Genomic DNA, 23,280 nt, shown 5'->3' on the forward strand with positions numbered 1-23,280 from the left:
GAATCAAGCATAAAGCTTGAGATATTATTTTAACCTGGTGAAATGTAAATGACACCGTGCACGAAACTATATTAGTTTCTTTTTTCTTTTTTAAATCCATCTAACTGGACCATAGAACGGGACTCTCAAAGCCGAATAGGTTTTAATTTTCATTTTTGGGTGAACTAACCCTTTAATAAAAACGAAATAAATAAATAAAATTAAAATAAATAATAATAGTAATTATTATTATTTATTAATTATTATTGTTACTATTGTTATTATTTTTTTACTGAATCACATTTTAAATGTATCATTATAGTAAGTGTTCAATATATTATAAAACGGATAGTTCCGGTTCTTGATTCTGATTGGTTGAGCCCTTGGGGCTTATTGCTTTAATTTCAGCTGCTGGTTTTTGTAATAGTAAATATTTGTAAGTGCTTAGGTGGTCTTGTAACAGTGATGTTACAGTCTGTTTTTTTTCCTCACCATTGTCAGGTCTCCATATTTAGCTCTGAGCGTCTGCTGACATACAGAAAACACACACTATTGGTTGCTAGCAGCAGCACACAGGTGTTGTTGAGGTTACTACACCTTGCTTCCTTTCCTAGGCTCTCTCTTTCGGTTGCTCAACAGATGCACACACACACACGCGCACACACTCACACATTCACACGCTTTCACATTCACAGCAATGCATGCACACACACGCTCATCTCATAACGCCGAGCCGGATAGAGGTGTCTTACAGGTAAATAGATGCATGTTGCTTGCTTGCATATCTGGCGTGTGAAAATGATGCATGTTGTGCTTGCATTTGACGTTGTGTTTTTATCAAGCGCCGTGAGACTGTTTGTTTTGTTCCTGTTTTTTTTCTCTGTGCTCGTAATTGCTTTGTGTGGCACGTAGGTATCTTTCTGTTCTCCAGGAAAGAGAGACTGGTCGTCCTTCTGTTGTTGCAAGGATGTGCGTCTCTTCATCCTCTTAGCAACAGGTGATCTCTCACTGAGAGGCTGTTGCTAAGGGCCGTCGGATGAAGGGAAACTCCCCGTGATTATCCCGCCTTTCCCACGGGGCTCCGCTTGGCCTTCCGCCCACTCAATCAACTGCTGCGTCTGATTGGCTACGAGCGCCGCCAGTTAGGAGCCAATCCAATCGTTTGCTTCAAGCCGAGGAGGTATAAAATGTCTCTCAGATGGTGTCATTGTTTGTGGTCTGAACCAGGAAACCGTTTCCCCCAGTGTTTCCATCGATGCAGAACATCGAGCTGCTCGGCGTGGTTTCCAAAATTGATATTCTGCCTCCGCCGCGCTCTGTTCGCGTGGCCAATTGAACAAAATTAACCGTGCATAACGCCTGTCTGTCTGCAAAAGCTAACAGTGTGTTTCTGCCTGCTGTCGCTGAGGTGTGGTAACGAGGTTTCTGTGGTTCTGGTCACCTGTCAGTTTGTCTCGCTGTCAAACCCTCGGCGGTGGTTGTAGCTGTAAACGAGTCAACAGCCAGGCTTCTGTCACGATGAAGAGAGCCAACCTGGTGGAGAGGCTAGTCTGCTCTTCACCCTGACAGGAGGATAACAAGAAATCCACAGGGATGCTGTTACCAGGAGATGTCAGGCAGAAAAACTCTGCGTTTCACATCTGGTTTTTGTTCGTTTGATAAATGCACATTTAAAGCGAGCCAAGTAGGGATGGATCGGGAAGGACTAGTCAATTTGTGAGTTCAACTGTTGTGTTTATGTAGGTTGTCTCTTATTTTTAGATTTTGAAAAAGGGGGATAAATTGAGAGTTCTAATCATTTCGAGTTCACTCTGTGGCCATATTTGTCTTTTCACAGACATATTTCCACAGCTATTAACATTGTAAATCTAGCAAAGTTTTTTTTGTATACTAATTTTTTTGGTACACACTTTTATAACACTATACTTACCTTGGCATTAAATTACAGAAAATTGCTCATGTGTAAGCGTTTCTCATACAACGGCTGAAGAAGTGAAGGCAAATTTGATATATTTCTCTGTTCTGACCCGCATTCTATTGCATTTCTGACTAGCTGTTTTTAAACTCATCCAACATTAACAAAAAATTGACTTGACCCTAAATCAGTGAAATTTCAATCATGACAGTTGACCCAAAATGTTTACTCTCTCTCTCTCATGCAGATGACTATTTCATTTGTGGAGCACAAAAGAAGATATTTAGAAAACAAATTCATGTTTTGTTTTTGTCCATTTGATAAGTCAGTGGAACCGTTGAAACATTCTTCAAAATATCATCTTTTGTGTTATGCATAAGATATACAGTGAATAAAGGATGAAAGAATTCTCTTTTTTGGGTGAATTAACCTTTTAAGAATAGTCACTCCAAATATATGTAGATTTGCTCATCTCTAGAGCCACGTCCCTCAAAGAAACCACAGCTTTGTAAAACACTATGAAAATGCTTTGAAATGTTCGATAATTTTAAATGTCTTCTTGGTGTTAACAACTGGAAAGCAAAGTGAATTTTGGCACTATAAGCAAGGCAGGCAGGCGTATGTTGGCAGATGATCCTGAGATGCTCTCTGGCTTTAATGAGACATATGTCTGTTTTGAATCTCCTCTGAATGTGGGTTATGAAGGAGGGAGATGTTAGCAGAGAGACTCGGCTCTGTGTACTGATGGCACTGTTGATGCGGTGGCTGTCGTTTGTTGTTTTTTCCCCTCTTTGCTCTTTTTCACACACTTTTTTTCCCCTCGTGGTTCAAGGCATTTTTCTTGCTTTCATTGTTTGAAGATGCTGTTTTGGTTCACAAATGTTTCCTTTGCTGTCGATTTAGTTTTCCTTCATGGTTTCTCTGTGTTTTTGAGCCTTTTATTGTATGAAGTAACAGTCAGAAGAATCTAATTTTTTTTTAATTGAATGGTTTATTAAACCTTATTGAAATATTTAACAAATCTGAAGAAAGTTTGCATATGTGTTTTTGTTGAGTATCATATTTGACACATTAGGCTTTTATGCCTCATATGATATAGTGACAATATGGAGGAAAAAACAGGTCAGTTTTATTCAGAGGCCCAAACTGAGCAAAAATATGCAATTTGGTGCAGATGCTGATATTTATATGACCAAAAAGTGATGAAATTATGATGCTTGTAATGTCAAACAAAGAGATCTTTATAACAGTATAGCAGATACTAACATAAAATTATATAAATATCAGTCGTCACTCTATATCTCCCAATAATGTCTTAATAAGATGATATTTAAATGCTTAGTTTTATGATCAAAGCTCTGTAGTTTCAAAACATAAGGCAGGGCAATAATGATTGAGAGATTAACAAATAAACATTACTCAAAAGATGAGATTTTAAATATTTTCGAGGCTTGGGAAGATAATTTCTCCACTGAGGAACAGTGAAAGTAAAGGTTCTGGAAATAAATGTAATCATATCTATTTGAACATGATCTTTCTAAAAAAAAAAATTATGTGTGGATAATCAAGTAGACCTAAGTTGCTTCAGTCCAGTAATTGTTCATCTTGAAACATGACAAACAATAAAAAAAGTTATTCATAAGTTTACTTTATTTAAATCAGTAAAGATTCAATTGAACACTCCTTGGAAGCCGAAGACCGGATGATCGTACAGTAGTGCTGGGCGGTATGACCAAAAATTTATATCACGGTATTTTTCAAAATTATACCGATTTCACGGAACATGACGGTATTTTTTTTTCCATGCATGACCGGGTGTTAACCATATTTTCTACTGATTGAGAGAGGAAATACTGCAGTATATTGACTTAGAATGCCCTATTTTACTGTCACGATGAGTGAATATTGTCAAAAAATACCACACTAAATAGTGACTAAACACGACCCCTTTTAATACATGTTAACCAGGAGTCACTCTCATTTATAATCACGGCATCGTCTGATAAAATCAACATGCATCTACACTAAAGAGCGGCGGCTATGCGGTTGTTTTGGCTATATTACTTTTTTGTCTCATGCAGCGCACTGCCTGCGTCTGAGTAACAAACTAAAAAAAACAACAAACAAAAAAGTGCATGTGATATTAACAGACGAACTACGCACATATTTATAATTCCAAACAATCAGTAAGCAACAGGTGCTAGGAAACGCTGTTTTGTACTCATTTATTGACGAGCTGGCTGCGGTGCGGCCAACTGAATGCGCTGCTTCTCTGCCGCTCACAAAGTTTTTTTTGTATACTAATTTTTTTGGTACACACTTCTATAACACTATACTTACCTTGGCATTAAATTACAGAAAATTGCTCATGTGTAAGCGTTTCTCATACAACGGCTGAAGAAGTGATGGCAAATTTGATATATTTCTCTGTTCTGACCAATCTAATCAATCTATTTTTTTCCTCTGATTTGGAAAGTCATAGAAGAACTTTTGTGGATTTTTCCTTCTGCTCTTGAAACAAATAAGAACATAAAAATATATTTGTCGATGTCCCTGTTCATCGCCATAGAAGTTTACTCAACTATGATGACTTCTGCTTCTTAGAACCCAATCAAAAACTGATTGTTAACTAAACTCCTATTCAAGTTACATGTTTTAAATCAGCAATAAAAACTGACATGAACGTTTCAGATAGTGTTAAAAAAACATTTAAGTTAATTCCAGCCAATCAGTCCCATAATCTTAGAACTGTTTTTATGGGAATCGGAGGAGCTGCTGTGATGTGACAACTTTACCAATTGGTGATTGGCTCTTTTATTTAAAAAGGCGGGGCTTGTTCCACCAAGCTATGCATTGCATATTCTCCCATTTATAGTACTATGAGTGAACCATCTACTCTATACGAAAAGTCTTTGTCTGTGCTTTAACATGCCACCTCTAACTGTTGGGCACTGAATAGTTAGCTCTCTAAACGCGTTTTAAAAGCACAACCCGGAGACCCCCCGGTGCTTGGAAACGCTGTTTTGTACTCATTTATTGACGAGTCGGCTGCGGTGCGGCCAACTGAATGAGCTGCTTCTCTGCCGCTCAGTGCACAGAACAGACGCCGAGAGAGGCGACACTTCTCCGGGAGAGTCAGACCTCGCGCTCGCGGGACAGCACTGGTGAAATCTTCCAACTGAGCCATAGCTAAGGTTTATCCAAAAAAAGTCGCTAGGTTTGTCAGTATGAATATTCTATGGGAAAAAGCAGCTAAATGGGTCTGAAAGTTGCTAAATCTAGTGCTGAAGTCGCACTTGTGAGACGCGGGAGCTGATGGCAGGGGGCAGTGGATATTTGTGGCGGTCAATGTGGATATTGTGGATGAGTTCTTCTGTGTCATCACGTTCTATTAGTTCTACAGCTTCAGTTTCGGAACTTTCACGTTTAGTAACACATACAGCTGTTCCCTCACCACAGTGCAACAGTGAAAAGGGACCCCTTTCAAACAGTGTCACGTTCCGAACGTTGTTTAAGCGACATACACCAGTATTGCGGTATTTTAAAAATTCATATCATAACAAAAATAAACACCGGTATTCGGTATGAACCGGTATACCGCCCAGCACTATCGTACAGTTATGCTTTTATTGACTGATTAGATTTATGCTTGTTCTTACTGACAGTTAAAGTCTCTATGATGTTTGCGAGATGCTCTTCTCGGACGCTTGCACATGCATGACATGGTGGCATAAAAGTGATTTCCGTCCCGCTGCCCTCGGCGGTCCGGCCAGTGGTTGACATCTCTGTACGTACCAATTTAGTGCCTCTAATGTGGTCAGCAGAGCAGGTTCCAGAGGCCACTCGAACTCAAATTACAGACAGTTTTGGGTTTCCATGAATCAGATTTTTAGTCACCCCTGCTCTCTAATTATAGGCCAGTGCAGTTAGAGCCCCATTTGTTTTATGACCTTCGCGATATTACCGGATTCAGCATATGCGAGCCTGTTTAAGTGCTTGCATGCTGGAACAGAGGAATTATTGTGGCAAAAGTGCTTTCCGTTTGGGGAAAGCTGCTTGGCAAACTGAATAAAATAGTGACATTACCTTGCAAAGTGTGCAAGTGTCTAATTATGCCAATTATTTGGCTTTTTAATCCACTTTGACTTCGGCCAACCTTGTCCGAGTGAATCTGACACGTTTAAAGAAAACAGGCCTCAGAGTATCAACATCGCATGAGCGCCGTGTTTTGTCTGGCAGTGCGAAAGTGTTTTGGTTTAAGCGCTGCTCTCTTTCTGCGTTTGTTTTCCAGCCATTGATTGGCTAGCAGACTTTGTTTTCTCATGCGGTGGAATGCAACGATTCTTTCATTCAGGATGTGAGGCTGACAAGAGGATGTTTAAAGTCTCCTAGCACCTCTTTCTTTCTCAACTGACTTGCGTTTTTTCCTCTTTCGTCCTCCAGATCTGAACTCGAAGTGGTCTGTTGTTTACACAGCTCGGATTAGCGGCGTTAACCTGAAAGGCCTTTTAGAGTGAAGTACATCTAAACATAACGTGACATTTGTTAAACTATGTCGACGTGCTGAAAGGTGTTGATTGATGATTGTTTTAAAGAATCATGGTGTGTTGCCTTACTTTTGGCCTATTTAATGTTGCTGTGAAATTCTTGCAAACTATTTTTTGCTTTGAAATTTTGCTTTTGTGGCGTTCCTTTAGCTACAACAGAAGGAACTTCCATTAAAAAGCAAAAAAGTGATAAAAGTAGAGACATATCGGTACATATCGGTTATAAGCCGATATTATGGAAATTTTTTAATCCATTTCAGGTGATTTAGATAAATTTATAGCAGCATCTAATGATCACTTAATGTTAGTATTCAAATACACTAATATTTTAATTATACTAAATTAAATTCTTAGCAAATCTCCGAATGTACATCCTTTTCTGATATACTGTACATGATAATGTTGTCATACTTAAATTCATGTGTAGCATTTAAAATGTTTTTACTGTTTTTAAACAAATATTTATTTATATTTGATATTATATATCAATATATTTTATATAAATTGTATTAAGAAATACTTAATTTTAATTTAAATAATTTAATTTTAATGACTTACAACTTCGATATTTTGCACTCTTAAAAGCATGTGGCATATACAGCTTTGAATTTTAGTGTTTACTCTCTTGAATTTTTTTAGACAATTATTTTATTATAAAAAAAAAATTGTTTAAATAATATTTAGACAAAATATCATAGAATTTTAATCAGTTTTAATATTAGCCTTATCATACCGACAAATAATTTAATATTGTGTACTCCTAAATAAAAGCTTGTAGCGTTTAAAATAATTGATTGTCAGTTTTATTTTTGCAGATATTTTTATAAACAGTATTTAAATATATATATTTAGACAAAATATCATAGAATTGTAATGTTTTAATTTGATTGTATCAGCAATAATTTTAATATTGTGCACTCCTAAATAAAAGCTTGTAGCACTTAAAATGATTCAATTTACGGTTTTATTTTTTCATATACAATTATTTATTTGTTAATTTATGCTTAAATATTTTTTTAACTAATCTAATAGAATTTCAATATCGTGGACTTCTAAATAAAATGTTTTATACGGCTAAGTTTAAAGTTGCATTTGCTATTTCCTCATTGCTCTCAAATGTCAGTGCTATTTGTGTTCTTATCGCAAGAGAGGAATATCCCGTGTTTTCAACCACAAAGCGCGTCTCAAAGGTGCAGCAGCTTGTCTTGGCAGGCGCTCTTGGGTTTTTTCCCTGCTAACGTTTTGAAGTCATCGCGCACACCCACCTCTGCGGTCATTCTGTTGTGGCTAGACGTTACTTTGCTCTCTGAGCACGAGGCATCTGGTATTTCCATCGGCGTGTTGCTCACGGTTGTGCAGTTCAAGTTAATGTGTGACACTCGTTTGACAGATGTGATTTTCCTCAGCTGGGGGCCGAGCCGCATTTCGCTTCCCCAAGACGTCAGATCACCCAAGTATCTGAATTTCTAGTACCACTGGGGGACATTCTTTTCCTCCAGTCTTTCTTCCCAGACTTCTTAGTTTCGTCGTCCTCCTCAAAGGGTTTGGCGAGATCATTTGCTCTGCTGAAAGCGTTTTCTACACTGGTTTCCTGAAGCTTTCCAGAGCCGAACGGGATCCCCCTAGTCCTTTTCCATTGGTAAAGAAAGGGTTCCCGAGTCCTTTTACAAGCGTCCTATCGGGTGTCACTCTCGCTTGGGTCACCCATCGACTCTGAAGAAGCAGATCATGTTTCTTTCCTGTAGAGGTATTCATTTCACGCAATTGTACTTGATAAGTAAAGCCTGTCGTCAGCCCAGATTATGATGTAGTTTCGGGGTGATGTAAATGATAGTTTCGGAAAAAAAGTGCAGGATTTATTTTTTGGTTTGGTGTGTCATTTGTTTGAAAAACTCAATCTTGTGTTAACCGCAGGATCTGTGTTAAAAGCAGGGCTAGTGTACGCCAAACTTGGAGGGAAACTCAAAGAAAACGAGCTCAGAACCGCTAATGGTGTGCTTCAGACCGCGAATGAGAAAGCGAGCCAGGAAGCGAACGTTGTTTTTGTTGAACCTCGCCGTCTCTCCCTCTGAGGTTCCATATTAATTTAGCTCTTGTTTCCAGAGCGTTTTTTCCCTCAAGTCGTTCCACCTCACGCTGAGCGACTCGAGAGGCTGTTTGGGTTTAGCGGCTGGTGCGTATGGTTAGCGTTTGGTGGTCTTTCTGTGGAGATAACACATTCTGGATTATGGTTTGGGAATGTAAGACTCTGTTGACACAATCATATATTGATGTATATTTTTTCTCAATATTGCAAACATTTTTTATTTATTGATGCTTTCATTACATGTCCTGCAGGCCGTATTAAGCTGAAAGCATAAATCAGCATTCCTCGTTTGCTGTGAACTAGTGAAGAGAAGTTAACCATGAAAGATATATTGAAACTATTGTTGTATTTTCTGTCTTTCTCACATGTTTGGCACAGTTAAATTCAAATTAAAATATTTAACAATACACCAATATTAAAATTCTGATCCAGTAAATATTTTATAGTATAATTATTCAAATTTAAATTCTACATAAAATATTTGTATTTAATAATTTATTGTATGTATATATATATATATATATATATTAGAATAATTTAATAAATAATTTTGAATACTTTTTAACCTGTGTCAAGTGATATTCAATATTTAATGATGCATGATCATTCACCCCAGTTTTACGTTTAAAATAATTTTTCCATTACCTAATGCTATTCAAAAATAAAATATGTAGCTAATCTCAAAATTATCCATTTCTCCTAAATTGTACATTATAATATTGTGATGTGATTTACGTTTTTACCAATTTTGCTTTTATTCAATTAATTAAAATATAAAATGTAATTAAATAATTAAAATTAATATTAATATAAAATTAATATTATATTCAATAAATTCTGGCCTGTGCATTAAGCCAGTAACCAATGAATGATGGCATTAGATGATGCTAAAGTAATCTAAAAATGTTTTAAAGTAATATGATAAAAATTCTAATATAGAAATATACAAAATTTGAATTCTAATATAATGTAATATAATACTTTATTAAATTAATTAAAATATTAAATTAAGTTAAATATTTAAAATATATTAATTAATATTATATTCAATAAATTCTGGCCTGTACATTAAACTATTAACCAATAAATGATGGCAGTAGATGGTGCTAAAGTAATCTAAAAATGTTCTAATATAATATAATAAAAATTTGAATGAATAAATATATAAAATTCCAATATATAATATAATATTATATCATTATTGAATATCCAAAATTGACCATTTAAAATAAATAAAACTAATATCGGCCGATAACAGATATCGTACCGATATATCATACATCTCTAATGATATTGTGATACATTGCGATGTATTCAGTCATAAAATGTGAAGTGTATTGTACTGTGATGTAGTTGGTAAGCACTCCATCATTATGCCTTAAGCATTTTGTGCCATTTGATTTCATTTAAACAGGTCTTTGTTGTTGTTTGCAGTTCCACACTGGTTTTACTGGCAAGTGGCTCTCATTGAGCTCTTTAACACTCATCAGTCTTTTCTCTCTAGTGTCAGTGGGTTTAACATGACCTTTTAGTAGTCCTCAGGTATAGATGTTTGTGGTGTATGTGTAAACAGCACTTACAGTAGCGTAGCAGAGGACAGGTGTTCAAATGTGACACCCTCAGTCTAATCCTCCAGTAATCCCGGCTGGAGCCATGTGTTCGCTTTCTTGCTGCCGACACTCTAAAGTACAGCCAATGGACGCCATCCAACTGAAGAGAAGGAGCTGAAGCAGAGCTCGCAGTCGCCCTTCCTTCATAAAGAAAAACACTGGTCGTCCAATGAAATTGTCTCAATTCAGCGAAACGTTTCTCCTTTCATGTCAGACGCATCGGGTTTAACTGAGAACTGGAATTAGAGTGCGTGACTCCGCAGTTCCCTCGCAAACACTGTGGTCTTGTGAATTTTTAGTAACAAGAATGTAAATTCAAGAGCGCTCGCTGGGGAAGGGAGGGAACGCTGAACAAGGCCGGCAGTGATTCCTCAAACACCATTTTTGAGTTTATTCAGCTAGTTGTTTTTGTTCAGTTACAGAAATACACAAAAAAGGTTTTTTTTTAAACACAAAAAAGGTTCAATATTTCTTTTAATAAAAGTGTATTCCAAATTAGTGCTGTTAAAATTAGCATGTTGACGCAGTCGTAGGGCTGCACGATAAATTGAAATGGAATCGAGATCGCGATTCGACAGAAGCTGCGATTGTCATGCGTATCTTTCAGTGAAGCACGGTTCTGTGATCAGCAGTAAATCTCCATCCAAAGGCCAGAGGGCGCTCTCGCGCTGAAACTCCATATACGCCTCGCAGAAGAAACCCAGAAAATGCCTATCGCTGCAGCTGAATAAACAGAAGATTCAACGCTTTCATTGATTCAACGTGACTAATAAACACACGACTGCGGCAATATACGGTTTATCTGAGTTCTTATTATTATAATTTTCATTAAAATAAAGTATATTTATAATGTAATGCCTTTATCACTGCTTAGATACTATGAAATATGTTGCGTGCCTTATTCTGTGTAAGAAGCCACGTCATCTCAGAGAAGGATTTATTTCAAACACTCGACTGACGTTATGAAGTGAGTTTGGAGTAAAAATATGTTGGTAGTAAAAATAAATGTCGTATTTTCACATGCTTTCAGATGGAGCAGCATTTACTTCACAGAGCCGTAGTTCACTGAGAAGCTATGCAAACAGCTGTCATTATCACGAACGATTTCTTCGATTTCATAATCGCGCAATAAAATCGTCTGCGATTTTATTTGCGTAACTTGTCAGTGAACTACGGCTATGTGTAGTAAACTCTGCTTCGATTCGATTAATCATGCAGCCCTACGCAGGCGATTAATTTGCCAAGTTTTATGACTTTAAAAATATTTCATGCAGTTAACGCAGGGGCGGAGCTACAGTTGGCCACCCCACTCACAACTGCAGCTTCTGTCTGTTTTCCTGTCAATTGCGTTTATTTAGACACAGAACGTCTTTACGGGCACATCAAACAGGAGACTTTTCAGATGCACGCTCCACTTCGCCTCAGCGACAGGCGCGAGTCAAACGAGCACGGAAACGGTACAGGTGACGAGGAGCTTCGGTAGAACAACAGTGAACTGCGGTCAGATGAGATGTTTGTCAGGCCATACTTCAGTAAAAACGAATTTTCCTGTCCTGTCAGCTGTTATACTGTGCACAAATACAGTTGCGCTTGCTTATTTCATGTTAAAGTGCAAATGAAACTACGAGCATGCATGTCAGATCCATGTTGTGCTCAGCAGCAGCTCTTAAAGTAACAGCAGCCAAATAACCTAATAACCCAGCAGCTGTGATGTCTTAATCAAAGATCAAAAGAAAACAGGGGAAATCAATAACTTTTTTTAGCTTTAAGGAATCATCTACATTTAATTTAGAACTTAGTGTTTGTTAATTTTTTTCATTTTCTGTTTATTTCCTACTTGCTGAAGGGCACAGGTAAATATGACATGACATTATAATAGGTTTATGGTCAAATTGTTTTAAGTTCACTTAAATTAGAAGTTGTTACTTTTTAAAGTCTAATAAATGTTCAAATTTATAGCTCTCAATTATACTATAACGTTAGTATAGTCAACATTACATATAGTCAATAGTTAAATATTAGGGGAAAAAGAACAATTTCCTAAAGACATCAGTAGTGTTGGTATCAGTGATACTCACCTTCAGTCATAAAAAAGATGGCATTAAACAAATATTAAAAATATACTGTCTTTGTCGTTTCTACATTTAATTTGAAGATTGAATGTGAAATTATTGCAATATAAAAGTATATTTAAAAACTTTAATGTTAGTTGGGATTAATCGTGCTTAATCGTGATCAATTTAAAAAATGTGATTCTTTTTTTTTTATCGATTCACAGCACTATTACAAATACATTTGTATTTAATTATTTTTTTTTAGTTTAATTGAATTTGTATTAATTTTGTGCAATGTGTTTTGGAGGAATCTTAAACCTATTGAGACTCTTAAAAATAAAGGTCCTTTATTGGCATCAATGGTTCCTAAAAGAACCTTTTTTTTTTTTTTTTGACGTGTGAAGACCTTTTTAATAATCTAAAGAACCCTTTTCCCAATATAAATAACCTTTTGTGCATTGAAAGGTTCCATGGATGTTAAAGGTTCTCCATAGATTCAATGTTCTTATGTTCTTATTGTTCATTATAGAGAACATTATATATAAGAACATTATAGAGACAATGTTCTTGTTATTCCCTCTGTTATTTTGCACATTTCTCTGATATTTTGCACATTCCTACCTCCGGATGCCATTTGCACTGTTATGGTCGTTGGCCATATATAAACATATGCTATTTACGCACCTCACTGTATAATGCACCTTCTGTTTATACTTCCTTTGCACACTATGTTGTATGTACTGTCATTTGCATTGAGCTGGTCTCTGCCCTTCTACCTCATAACTTGCACTATATGTCATAAAGCTTCATGTACAGATGCATCTCAATAAATTAGAATGTCGTGGAAAAGTTCATTTATTTCAGTAATTCAACTCAAATTGTGAAACTCGTGTATTAAATAAATTCAATGCAGACAGACTGAAGTAGTTTAAGTCTTTGGTTCTTTTAATTGTGATGATTTTGGCTCACATTTAACAAAAACCCACCAATTCACTATCTCAACAAATTAGAATATGGTGACATGTCAATCAGCTAATCAACTCAAAACACCTGCAAGGGTTTCCTGAGCCTTCAAAATGGTCTCTTAGTTTGGTTCACTAGGCTACACAATCATGGGGAAGGCTGCTGATCTGACAGTTGTCCAGAAGACAATCGTTGACACCCTTCACAAGGAGGGTAAGCCACAAAGATTCATTGCCAAAGAAGCTGGCTGTTCACAGAGTGCTGTATCCAAGCATGTTAACAGAAAGTTGAGTGGAAGGAAAAAGTGTGGAAGAAAAAGATGCACAACCAACCGAGAGAACCGCAGCCTTATGAGGATTGTCAAGCAAAATCGATTCAAGAATTTGAGTGAACTTCACAAGGAATGGACTGAGGCTGGGGTCAAGGCATCAAGAGCCACCACACACAGACGTGTCAAGGAATTTGGCTACAGTTGTCGTATTCCTCTTGTTATGCCACTCCTGAACCACAGACAACGTCAGAGGCGTCTTACCTGGGCTAAGGAGAAGAAGAACTGGACTGTTGCCCAGTGGTCCAAAGTCCTCTTTTCAGTTGAGAGCAAGTTTTGTATTTCATTTGGAAACCAAGGTCCTAGAGTCTGGAGGAAGGGTGGAGAAGCTCATAGCCCAAGTTGCTTGAAGTCCAGTGTTAAGTTTCCACAGTCTGTGAGGATTTGGGGTGCAATGTCATCTACTGGTGTTGGTCCATTGTGTTTTTTGAAAACCAACGTCACTGCACCCGTTTACCGTTTTAGTGTCAAGAGGAAAATGACAAACAAGAGACCAAAAAATGCAGATGAGCTGAAGGCCACTGTCAAAGAAACCTGGGCTTCCATACCACCTCAGCAGTGCCACAAACTGATCACCTCCATGCCACGCCGAATTGAGGCAGTAATTAAAGCAAAAGGAGCCCCTACCAAGTATTGAGTACATGTACAGTAAATGAACATACTTTCCAGAAGGCCAACAATTCACTAAAAATGTTTTTTTTTATTGGTCTTATGAAGTATTCTAATTTGTTGAGATAGTGAATTGGTGGGTTTTTGTTAAATGTGAGCCAAAATCATCACAATTAAAAGAACCAAAGACTTAAACTACTTCAGTCTGTGTGCACTGAATTTATTTAATACACGAGTTTCACAATTTGAGTTGAATTACTGAAATAAATGAACTTTTCCACGACATTCTAATTTATTGAGATGCACCTGTATATACACATATTCTAATGTATAATATTTGCACTTCTGGTTAGATGCTAACTGCAATTTCATTGGCTCTGTACTTGTACTCTGCACAGTGACAATAAAGTTTAATCTAATCTAATTCCAAAACCTTTATATTTAAACGTTTAAAGTAGAAAAAGGTTATTTAAATTATTCAAATGTTTTTTTTTTAATTGGTTCTTTTAACAGCTGTTCACTGAAAGGTTGTTTGAGGAACCAAAATGGTTCTTCTGTTGCATCACTGTGAAAACACCCTTTTGAAATCTTTATTTTTTATTTTTTTTAGAATGTAGAAGCAAGTAAAGATTTCTTTCATTTTTTTTTGACATTTTTCATTCACATTTATGCATTTGGCTGGCACTTTTATCCAAAGCAACTTGCATTTGCATTATCAGTTCATGCGCTCCCTGGGAATTGAATGCATGACCTTGGCATTGCAAACGCCAGCTGCTTTATCAATTACAGGCCTCTTCTGCTGCTTGGCTTTGGTGAACAAGCAGTGAGTCACAATAGGAACAAATGTTTATGCTTCTTCAGTCGTCTCTCACTAACAACCAGCCACATCTTGCCTTTCCGTTTTCTATTTTTCTTTCACTTTGTACAGATTTTATATTTTGTTGTGGTACAGAATACAGTGTTTACATCTGAAGACAATATGAAATCAAAACCAAACTTAGTTTTTAATACACTTTCTTGGTCTAAATGTTGCTATTAAATGTTTGTTTTTTGAAAGGAATAAACAATGCAACATGCAATGTTTGCTATTAATATTAAATTACACTGAATAAAATTTGGTCTAGAATTAGCTTTGAAACGGTTTTCTAGTAATTGTGTTAAATCATTACAAAGAAGCATCAAGTAACAAATTGAATTCGAGAGGAAATGTAAAAAGGCTGAAATAGCTCTCCAATAATCAGTTTTATTTACAACTTTTTCCAGTGTACTCCTTATTTGCATGAAATCGAAAAGCCAAATTTGGATTTAGTGTACAGACATTAATTTGCATTGACGTTCTCAAACTTGAGTTGAATTCAGCCGTTCTCATTAAATAGTCTGATTCTGCTGCATGATTGTTCTATAAAGCAGTTGTTTGGTCAGTATGTCTGCCAAACCCATTTATCCCAAACACATTCAAGAGCATAAGGATGCATGTCAACAGAGAAATGGACTAATTACTTTGCAGTAGTTTAAAGTTAATTTTAAATGAAATTGGCACATGTATCTCTGGCTTTAATTATTTTTCACCCACCACAAAGCTTTAATTCAATTCAACAAAAACCCATAATTAGATTATCAAATGGGCTAATGCGTGGAGTGCTGAGTTTGCAGGAGTGTTTGTGAAACCGAATGGTCGAGGAGGAACAGCTGCGGCAGCTTATGATGAACCTTAATCATTAAGCATCGTTGGCCATGAGTAATAATCACAGAGAGCGCTAATGGTTCTTGGCACTAAGGTTAAATAATCCCAGGCTCTGTTCTGTGTTCACATACTTCACCCTCGCCAGTCTGATAATTGCTGTAATTGAACGTAGAGGTTTGACGTTGAGCCTAATGTCAGCTTATGCTTTCATAGCTGTCTGTTTACAGTCACTGTAATTGCATTACTTATCCTCGCTTTATTCCTTTTACCTTACTTGAAATTAATGTTAATTATGATGAGCTTTAATAACGAAAAACTCATTCACATCTAACCGTGCATTAAAGTTTTTCTTTCATAAGCCTTCGAACTTGTTTATTCTGGTATTACTTTATAAATAACTTAAATCAAATGTAGGTAATGCAGATCAGTAGTCTTATCATTTGAAATCATCCTACAGCTGCGATTCCTCTTGCACTTTTAACATACAGTGTTTCGATGTGGTCCAGTTCTGATTTTATCGTCACTCGCTAACTGAATCCTTTCTGAAATCTCCCGCAGATGGAGTCTCCGGTCTCCACGCCGCCACCGCTCCACCTCCTCGCTCCTGTCGGCAACAGCGACATCTCCTCCTCGTGTGAGCAGATCATGGTCCGCACGCGCTCCGTGGCCGTCAACACCTCTGACGTGGCTCTGGCCACCGAGCCCGAGTGTCTGGGGCCCTGCGAACCTGGCACCAGCGTCAACCTGGAGGGCATCGTCTGGCAGGAGACTGAGGACGGTAAGGACTGGAGCCAGATGGATGCTACATGCTGTCGGTTAAACATTTAATCACTGTTATATTTAATGTTAAACTCATGTCCGTTGAAATGAAGACTAGGGCTGCTCGATTTGGGGGGAAATCGAATTGCAATTTTTCTGCAGTTCGTGATTTACAGTGCTTCGGGTTTGCTACGCTTCTTTGTGGGGATGCACTCTTTGGCAACAAAAACTATTTTGATTATAGAAATCTGCTGGGAGCCCTCAGAGTTTCTCTCTTGTTAATAACAGCTAGTTTATAAGTGCTTCTCATTACAATTTTGAAAAGACAGTTGGGGCATGTTGCATTTTCAAATACACATTATAAGTGTCCCAAAGAGATGCGAAACTGAGCCACTCTTGAGATGCTGAAAACAGTGGATCATGAGCTGCTCAAATGTAAATGAGCACAGAGCAGCGCTTATTATCATTAACTAAAACTAAAACCATGAAAAAAACATTTTCATTATTTAAAATAAAATAACTGTTAAGTAAAATTTAATATAAAATATAAAAAAATCTTAAGTTTTTTTTATATAAGATATAATTTTTTATTTATTTCAGCTAGTTGGCAAAAAAAATCTAATGATAAAATTACAAAAAAAATTTTTTAATTAAAATAAAAAAAGCATTTTAAACATTTTTAGTATCACTGAGATTATTATAATTTATAATTTCATTATAATTTTTATTAATAGTTAGATTTTTTTATAATAATATTTTCTGCGTTCATTTTAATTGAGAAGTTTTAGCGATTTTGTTGTTTTTGTCAGATTTATTAGTTTTTGGTTTTTGTCTATATAGTTTTAATTAATTTTTATTTAAGTTTTAGTATGTCAAGGTAAACTAAATAATGACACAAGTTTTGTTTATATATATTTCATTTAATGTCAGTTAACTCATTTAATGTAAGTAACATTTTTTAATGGTTTTAGGTTTAGTTAACTATAATAACCCTGAATATAAAAATCAAATCAAAATATTAACAGACTAGTATATCTATAATACTAAAATAACACACAATCACGCTAAGCCATATCGTGGTTTTATTTTGATGACTCAAAATCCTTAAATTTTGCTTTTTTCAGCCACACTGAAAGAATTAGATCACATCCTTTCACTGAAGCTCCGCCCTCTAACAATGCTAGTTTTCTGATTGGCTGACACTCGGATTCTGTGATTTTTCATGATGCTTATTTCTGTCAGCTAGCAAGGATGTTTAATATGTGGTTTCCCAAAAAATGCTTTCAGGATATTGCGCATATATACATATAAACAATTAAGCCTGTTTTGTGCTTGTTGCCCATCTAGTGAAGTGCAGACTAGGGAGAACACACTTATATTTGCTTGTTTAGCTTCCTGGACACTAATTCCAGCTTGGCTTTGAGCTGGAGCAGGTGATTGACAGAAAAGCTGCCGCTTGCCTCATTACGAAATGCTTTTTCTCCAATAAAACTGATGTTTTTCATCCAGGACCGGTGTCAAACTGTTTAGATCTGCATGTCAGGACTGCATTGCTGTAGCCATTAGCCATTTGTGTGTGTTTGTGCTATAAACAAACAAAATCCAGACATCGCAGTTTGTTTTCTCCACCTGATGAAGCTTAACCTCTCGGTTTTTCTTCCTAAGTCCTCTGAAGTTTGTGTTATTAGCTGTCTGTCAGACACTCCCTTCGGGCGAGTTCTATTTTTTTGTATAGACTAGCAGGCATTTATAGGCAAATTAACCTGACAATAGAGGTTCCGTTTTAGCAGGCTAATGGTACTGTATGTTGTAACACGAGCAAGTCTTGCTCGGCTATTTGGCTGATGTCTGTTATTTGAACACCCAGCCATGTTTCCTCTTTGTTGCGATAACGCAGAATCACTGCAACTGACAATTTCAGGCAAGGTCAAAAGGCGCCACGCAGCTCGTACTTTCACCTTCGCCCACTCGTTCCATTAGCTCCGCTAACGCACAGAAATTGTGCTAGTTCACACCACATCAAATGCTTCCTGTCTTCCCCCGGTCTCTTCATATCTCCATCCGTCTCACTTTACCTCCAGTCCTGATGATTCAGTGCTGAGGTCTCGTGGCACAGCGGTCTCCATTTGACAAATGCAAAGAAAACAAGCCAGAGAAAAGTCTGAAAGCACCTCCAGAGAGGGTCACGGAATGAGCAATAACAGCCAGACCAGCATGCCTTGCAGTTGGAGGCTGACGAGCTGTTAGAGACGTCTCTGTTTGGATGCCCGGAGGCTTTCTGAGCTCTTTGGAGAGTTGTGTAATGGATGGACTTCTGGGTTATTGGTCCATCTGATGTACTGTGGCTTACATAAAACTAGTGTGGTGTTTATGAAGTTCATACAAGGCAGGGTTATTATAGTTTTGAATTTTACATTAAGTTTTTTATGTGCACTTTAATTTCAAAATTTGTACTTTTGAGTTGGTTTAGTTTTCACACAAATACCATTTTAGTTGACAGTGCATTGTCTTATTTTTTTAGTGAATGAAATTAACATTAACTGAGCTTAATAAATGCTTAAGGCCATTGTTTGTTCATGTTAACTAATGTAATTAACTAATGTTAAACAAATTAACCCAAAATGTTACCATTTTCACTCCATCATTGTTAGTTTTAGCTTCGCTTTAGTGTTTTTAGTTTTCATTTAGCTTTAATCTTATTATACTTTTAGTATTTTAGGACTGCCAAAGTTAAATGCATTTCACTGAACTAATCTGGTACAATTTCTAAACTGGTATAATTTACTCTAGTGTTATTTCTATATTGGCAAATCTTTTTTTAATGCAAGTGGGTTGTGAATTTCAAGTTTTATAATGTGCATCTAAAACTTTTTTGTTTTAGTCAGTTTTACATTCATGAAAATGGTTTTGTTTAGTGTTTTTTTTTTTTCAATAATGTTATTTTTATATTTAATTTCTAATAGCTTTTTTTTTTTTTTTTTTTTTTTAATTTATTCAGCAAAGATACATTTGTGTTTTTGTTCTCCCCACCAATGCATAGATTGATTTGATGTAGGAAATTATTTAAGATGTCATTCAGCAAAGACCAGTAATGGCTTTTGTGTTGAATGTTTCACAATTAAAACTGACAGGTCTTGTAGTTGTAGGTGTTAGCAATCAGAATAAATCACCCCAGCTAATAGAAATTTACTTGCACAGCTGGCTAGTTTTTCTGCATCATTGGTGCATGAATTATTCTGCATATGTATGTGATTCTCATCCAAAACGTTGCATTCTGTTTAACTAAAGTCGTGCTCATTTGCACCTAAAGTTTAAACAACCTCTTTGCGTTGTAATTTGACTACCAAATACTGACCTTTGGGGCGGCAGTATTTAAAGGGAACCGTGCGGATCAAAGATCGCTCTCCTCCTGGGCTGTCAGCATGAGGAGATGGATGTGCCCCTGACCTGGCAACCCAGACCCTCCTCCATCAGCCTGTGACAGCTCATCAAAACCAGAGCGAGTAACGGGAGGTTCACAGAGAAGAGACAGTAGATTGGGCGAGGGAGCAAAAAGCTCCAAGAAAGTTACATTTTGCAAGAGCCGCACAGCAACATGCGTTTCTGCGCCAGGAGTCTTGTCTCTTGTTAACCCCACCTGCTGACACTCTCAAATGTCAGCCTCAAATCTTCCAGTGCTTTATGGCTCCTGGAGTTCCTTGCCAGAAAAACATCCCTGTGGTGGGCTGGCACGACACTTGCTTGGCTTTGGCAAAACTACCGGAGCGTTTGCCAGGCCAGAGTTGTTTTGATTCTTGAGTGCGGGTGGCAAACCTCTACACACGCATACCAGGTCCTTTCTGTCGTTTGTGCCAATATCTCCAAGCAAGTTTTCTCTTATTATTGGGAGTCGGCCATAACCAGTCCTGTGTTCACCATCATCAAAGCATGATGTTCTGGTGTTCAAATAAGCCTTAACCACAAACCCTTTGTCTTTCCCGGAAATAAAAGGGATTGTGAAGCAGGTCTTGAAGCAGGAAAATGGCGAAGGAGATAAGACAAGCTTTGTTCTGGATAACCGCCAGACCTTTCCAAACAATTCGAGGTTGTTTACTTTGCTGCGAGGAGGTCCTTGGAGCTGTCTGAAAGCTGTTTCTCTTGGTGGCACATTTCCACCTCTCCAACCGGCGTGTCTGTCATAAACATGGTGGCGTTGTCCAAATCCAGAGCAGAAGTCTAGTGCCATGGCTATTGTCCCCTTTTCCGAAGGAATGTAATGAAGACAGTCACTTGACATGTGGATGTCGGCTCAGACAAGCCGGTCTGGAAAACGCACAAAGGGCCCTGTTGGGCTGTCATGTTTGCCCTGGAGAGAGTGGTATTCGTTCCTTTTCTTAGTCTCTCTTGTCTCTTTCTTTTCTCTGTCAGTCAGACGGACCTCGCCAAGCCAAGCACATACAGAATGCCAGATCTAGCCTGTCTTTTTCTCTCTCAGCTTGTGGTCAAGCCTCAACTCTGCCTCGCTCTGCTTTTGGTTTTGTTCCACACTTCCCTTTTCGTCTCTTCCTTTTTTCCTCAGATCTTCCATCAAAGTCTTTCTCCTCCTCGTCTTACAGCTCTTACATTTCGCAGTGGGGATCCAGCTAGCTTTCTCGATTCCTGTCAGCGCTCGGCAGGCTGTCAATATTGGACAACAATGACCAGATGCAGCTCGTTCTCGCTCGCATTTCTCCTCTGGCTTTTTTGCAAGCTGAAAATCCGAAACCGATGAAGACATGCCAGCTAAGAACGACCCCAACAGTGTTGACGTTAGTTCCTCAGAGCTGTCTTCTGTAATGCTAAAGTGATATCGCCTGGGAAGTCTTTGTGTTTATTTTCCAGGTTTGAATGGCAAGTTTTGTTGTGTACCTTTCACTCTCTTATGATTCCATCCTCCCGCTTTACTCAAGGGTTTATAATTGCCACCTGGCAACCCTTCGTCGTCCACTGGGAAGAAGTGCTGAGGATGGATGTCTGGGGGGAAGGGAATGTTCTCACCCCTCTGCTGAGCATAAGTTACTCAGCTGTGCCAAATCACTAGTGTAGATATTAGAAAAGAAGGGCCCCTTCACGTCCCCTCCTTCCCCTTCTCTCTCCTCCCTTCTCCTCTCCCAGGAGACCTGCTCACCTCGGTCATGTGACCCAGATAATCAGTAGAGGCAGCCACCCGAGCAAGCATGTCAAAGGATCACAACCTCATAAAAAAATCAGGTCTTTGACAACCAATTCTGTTCTCAGTTGTTTTTAAGATGACTGATTGTTCCTGCACTAGTCTCGTGCAAAAACAGATGTCAAACAGGATAATTTGTGGTTGTCTTTTATTAGCATGAGCTTATTTTATATATTATATATTTCTTAAGTGGTTTGATCATCATTTCATACAAATATCGAAACTAACGCACCCTCACACACGTGTGTACATAATGTTGTAACTTTTTCTGTCCTATTGATTATTTAATCAAAAATACATAAAAATGCAGTCCATACAAGGTGTATGATGTGCTTTTTTTTTTTTTACTTTTTAAATTTTGTGTAATCTCGTGCTGTGACTCCAAAAAGGAAGAAAGAAAACAGGTTTACCTTTTAAATATATTTAAAAAACATCAAAATAATTAATAAAGATGTGTACACTCATGGCAAAAGAATTCATGTTTCATTTTACACTCGTAAAAAAATATTTTTCATTTATTGTGATTGTACCACTTGAGTCATTTAATTGAAATAACTGAATAAACTTTTCTTTATTGTGGACGCAATCTTTTGTTGTTTGTGTGTGTGTGTGTGTATGTGTATATATATATATATATATATTAGGGGTGTAACGGTACACAGATGTCATGGTTCGGTATGTACCTCGGTTCGGGGGTCACGGTTCGATACGATTTCGGTAATACAGGTAAAAAACAACAAATCTATTATGCTAGGTTTTTTTTCATTTATATTGAACAGAGAGTAGTACAAATTAAACATTTTCCACCTAGATGTGAAAATACTAAATATTATATTAAATTATAATGTTATATATATAAAATCTGCAGTACATGTATACATACAAGGAATAAATTCTTGAAATATATTTGACAGTTAACAGATAAACAAGGGAAAAAAACACGTAAGCGACACGTAAGGTAGCCTATGCTGAGTTTCAGTTCATTTTTGTGACGCTTAATTTGTTCACATAAAGGAAACTCAAATGGCAGAAAGCGACATCCTATTTGTTTTCTTTATTTTACAAAAGCACAATGTTTTGTTTTCATTGTGAGTGTACACAAATAAAAGTAGACCTTTTACAGTGATGCATTATTAATAAGACAATAAATGACGGAGTGTTAAGGAAACAGTTGAAGTGATCGCGCCGGCGCGCACACACACACGCGCACACACACACACACACACACACAAAACATAGTTCCAGCATTGCTAACTTGACAGCACAGTTGGTACTTTATCAAAATAAAATACAGTGAACCAAACACCAGCGCGCCCTCCTCTGTGTCACCGTTGGAACGCCACTGAAGTACAAAGCCTATAATTAACATAATAAATAATAGTTTAACATTCAGATACATCGCAAATATGGAAATATTATGGTATATTTGGATTTGTGCCGAATGAGAGAGGTAGGATACACGAGCACAAAGCTCCATTTCGTAAACAGTTGAGTGCGCAAGCCTTTAAAGTATACTCCTTTGTCAGTCTGTGAGAGACACGTTCAGAATCAGCACATG

At 37.3% G+C, this 23,280-nt stretch overlaps 1 protein-coding gene across 1 annotated transcript in view; it reads left to right on the top strand.

Moving 5' to 3' along the window:
* Positions 1-23,280, top strand: part of znf609a (zinc finger protein 609a) — a 106,411-nt gene that overhangs the window by 66,922 nt on the left and 16,209 nt on the right. Inside the window, exon 3 of the mRNA XM_016573679.1 lies at positions 16,334-16,553. Within this exon, the coding sequence (XP_016429165.1) occupies positions 16,334-16,553 (220 nt within the window). The remainder of the gene's footprint in view (positions 1-16,333; positions 16,554-23,280) is intronic.

Source organism: Sinocyclocheilus rhinocerous, unplaced genomic scaffold (assembly GCF_001515625.1).
Source record: "Sinocyclocheilus rhinocerous isolate Xijiao unplaced genomic scaffold, SAMN03320098_v1.1 scaffold2308, whole genome shotgun sequence".
NCBI lineage: Eukaryota > Metazoa > Chordata > Actinopteri > Cypriniformes > Cyprinidae > Sinocyclocheilus > Sinocyclocheilus rhinocerous.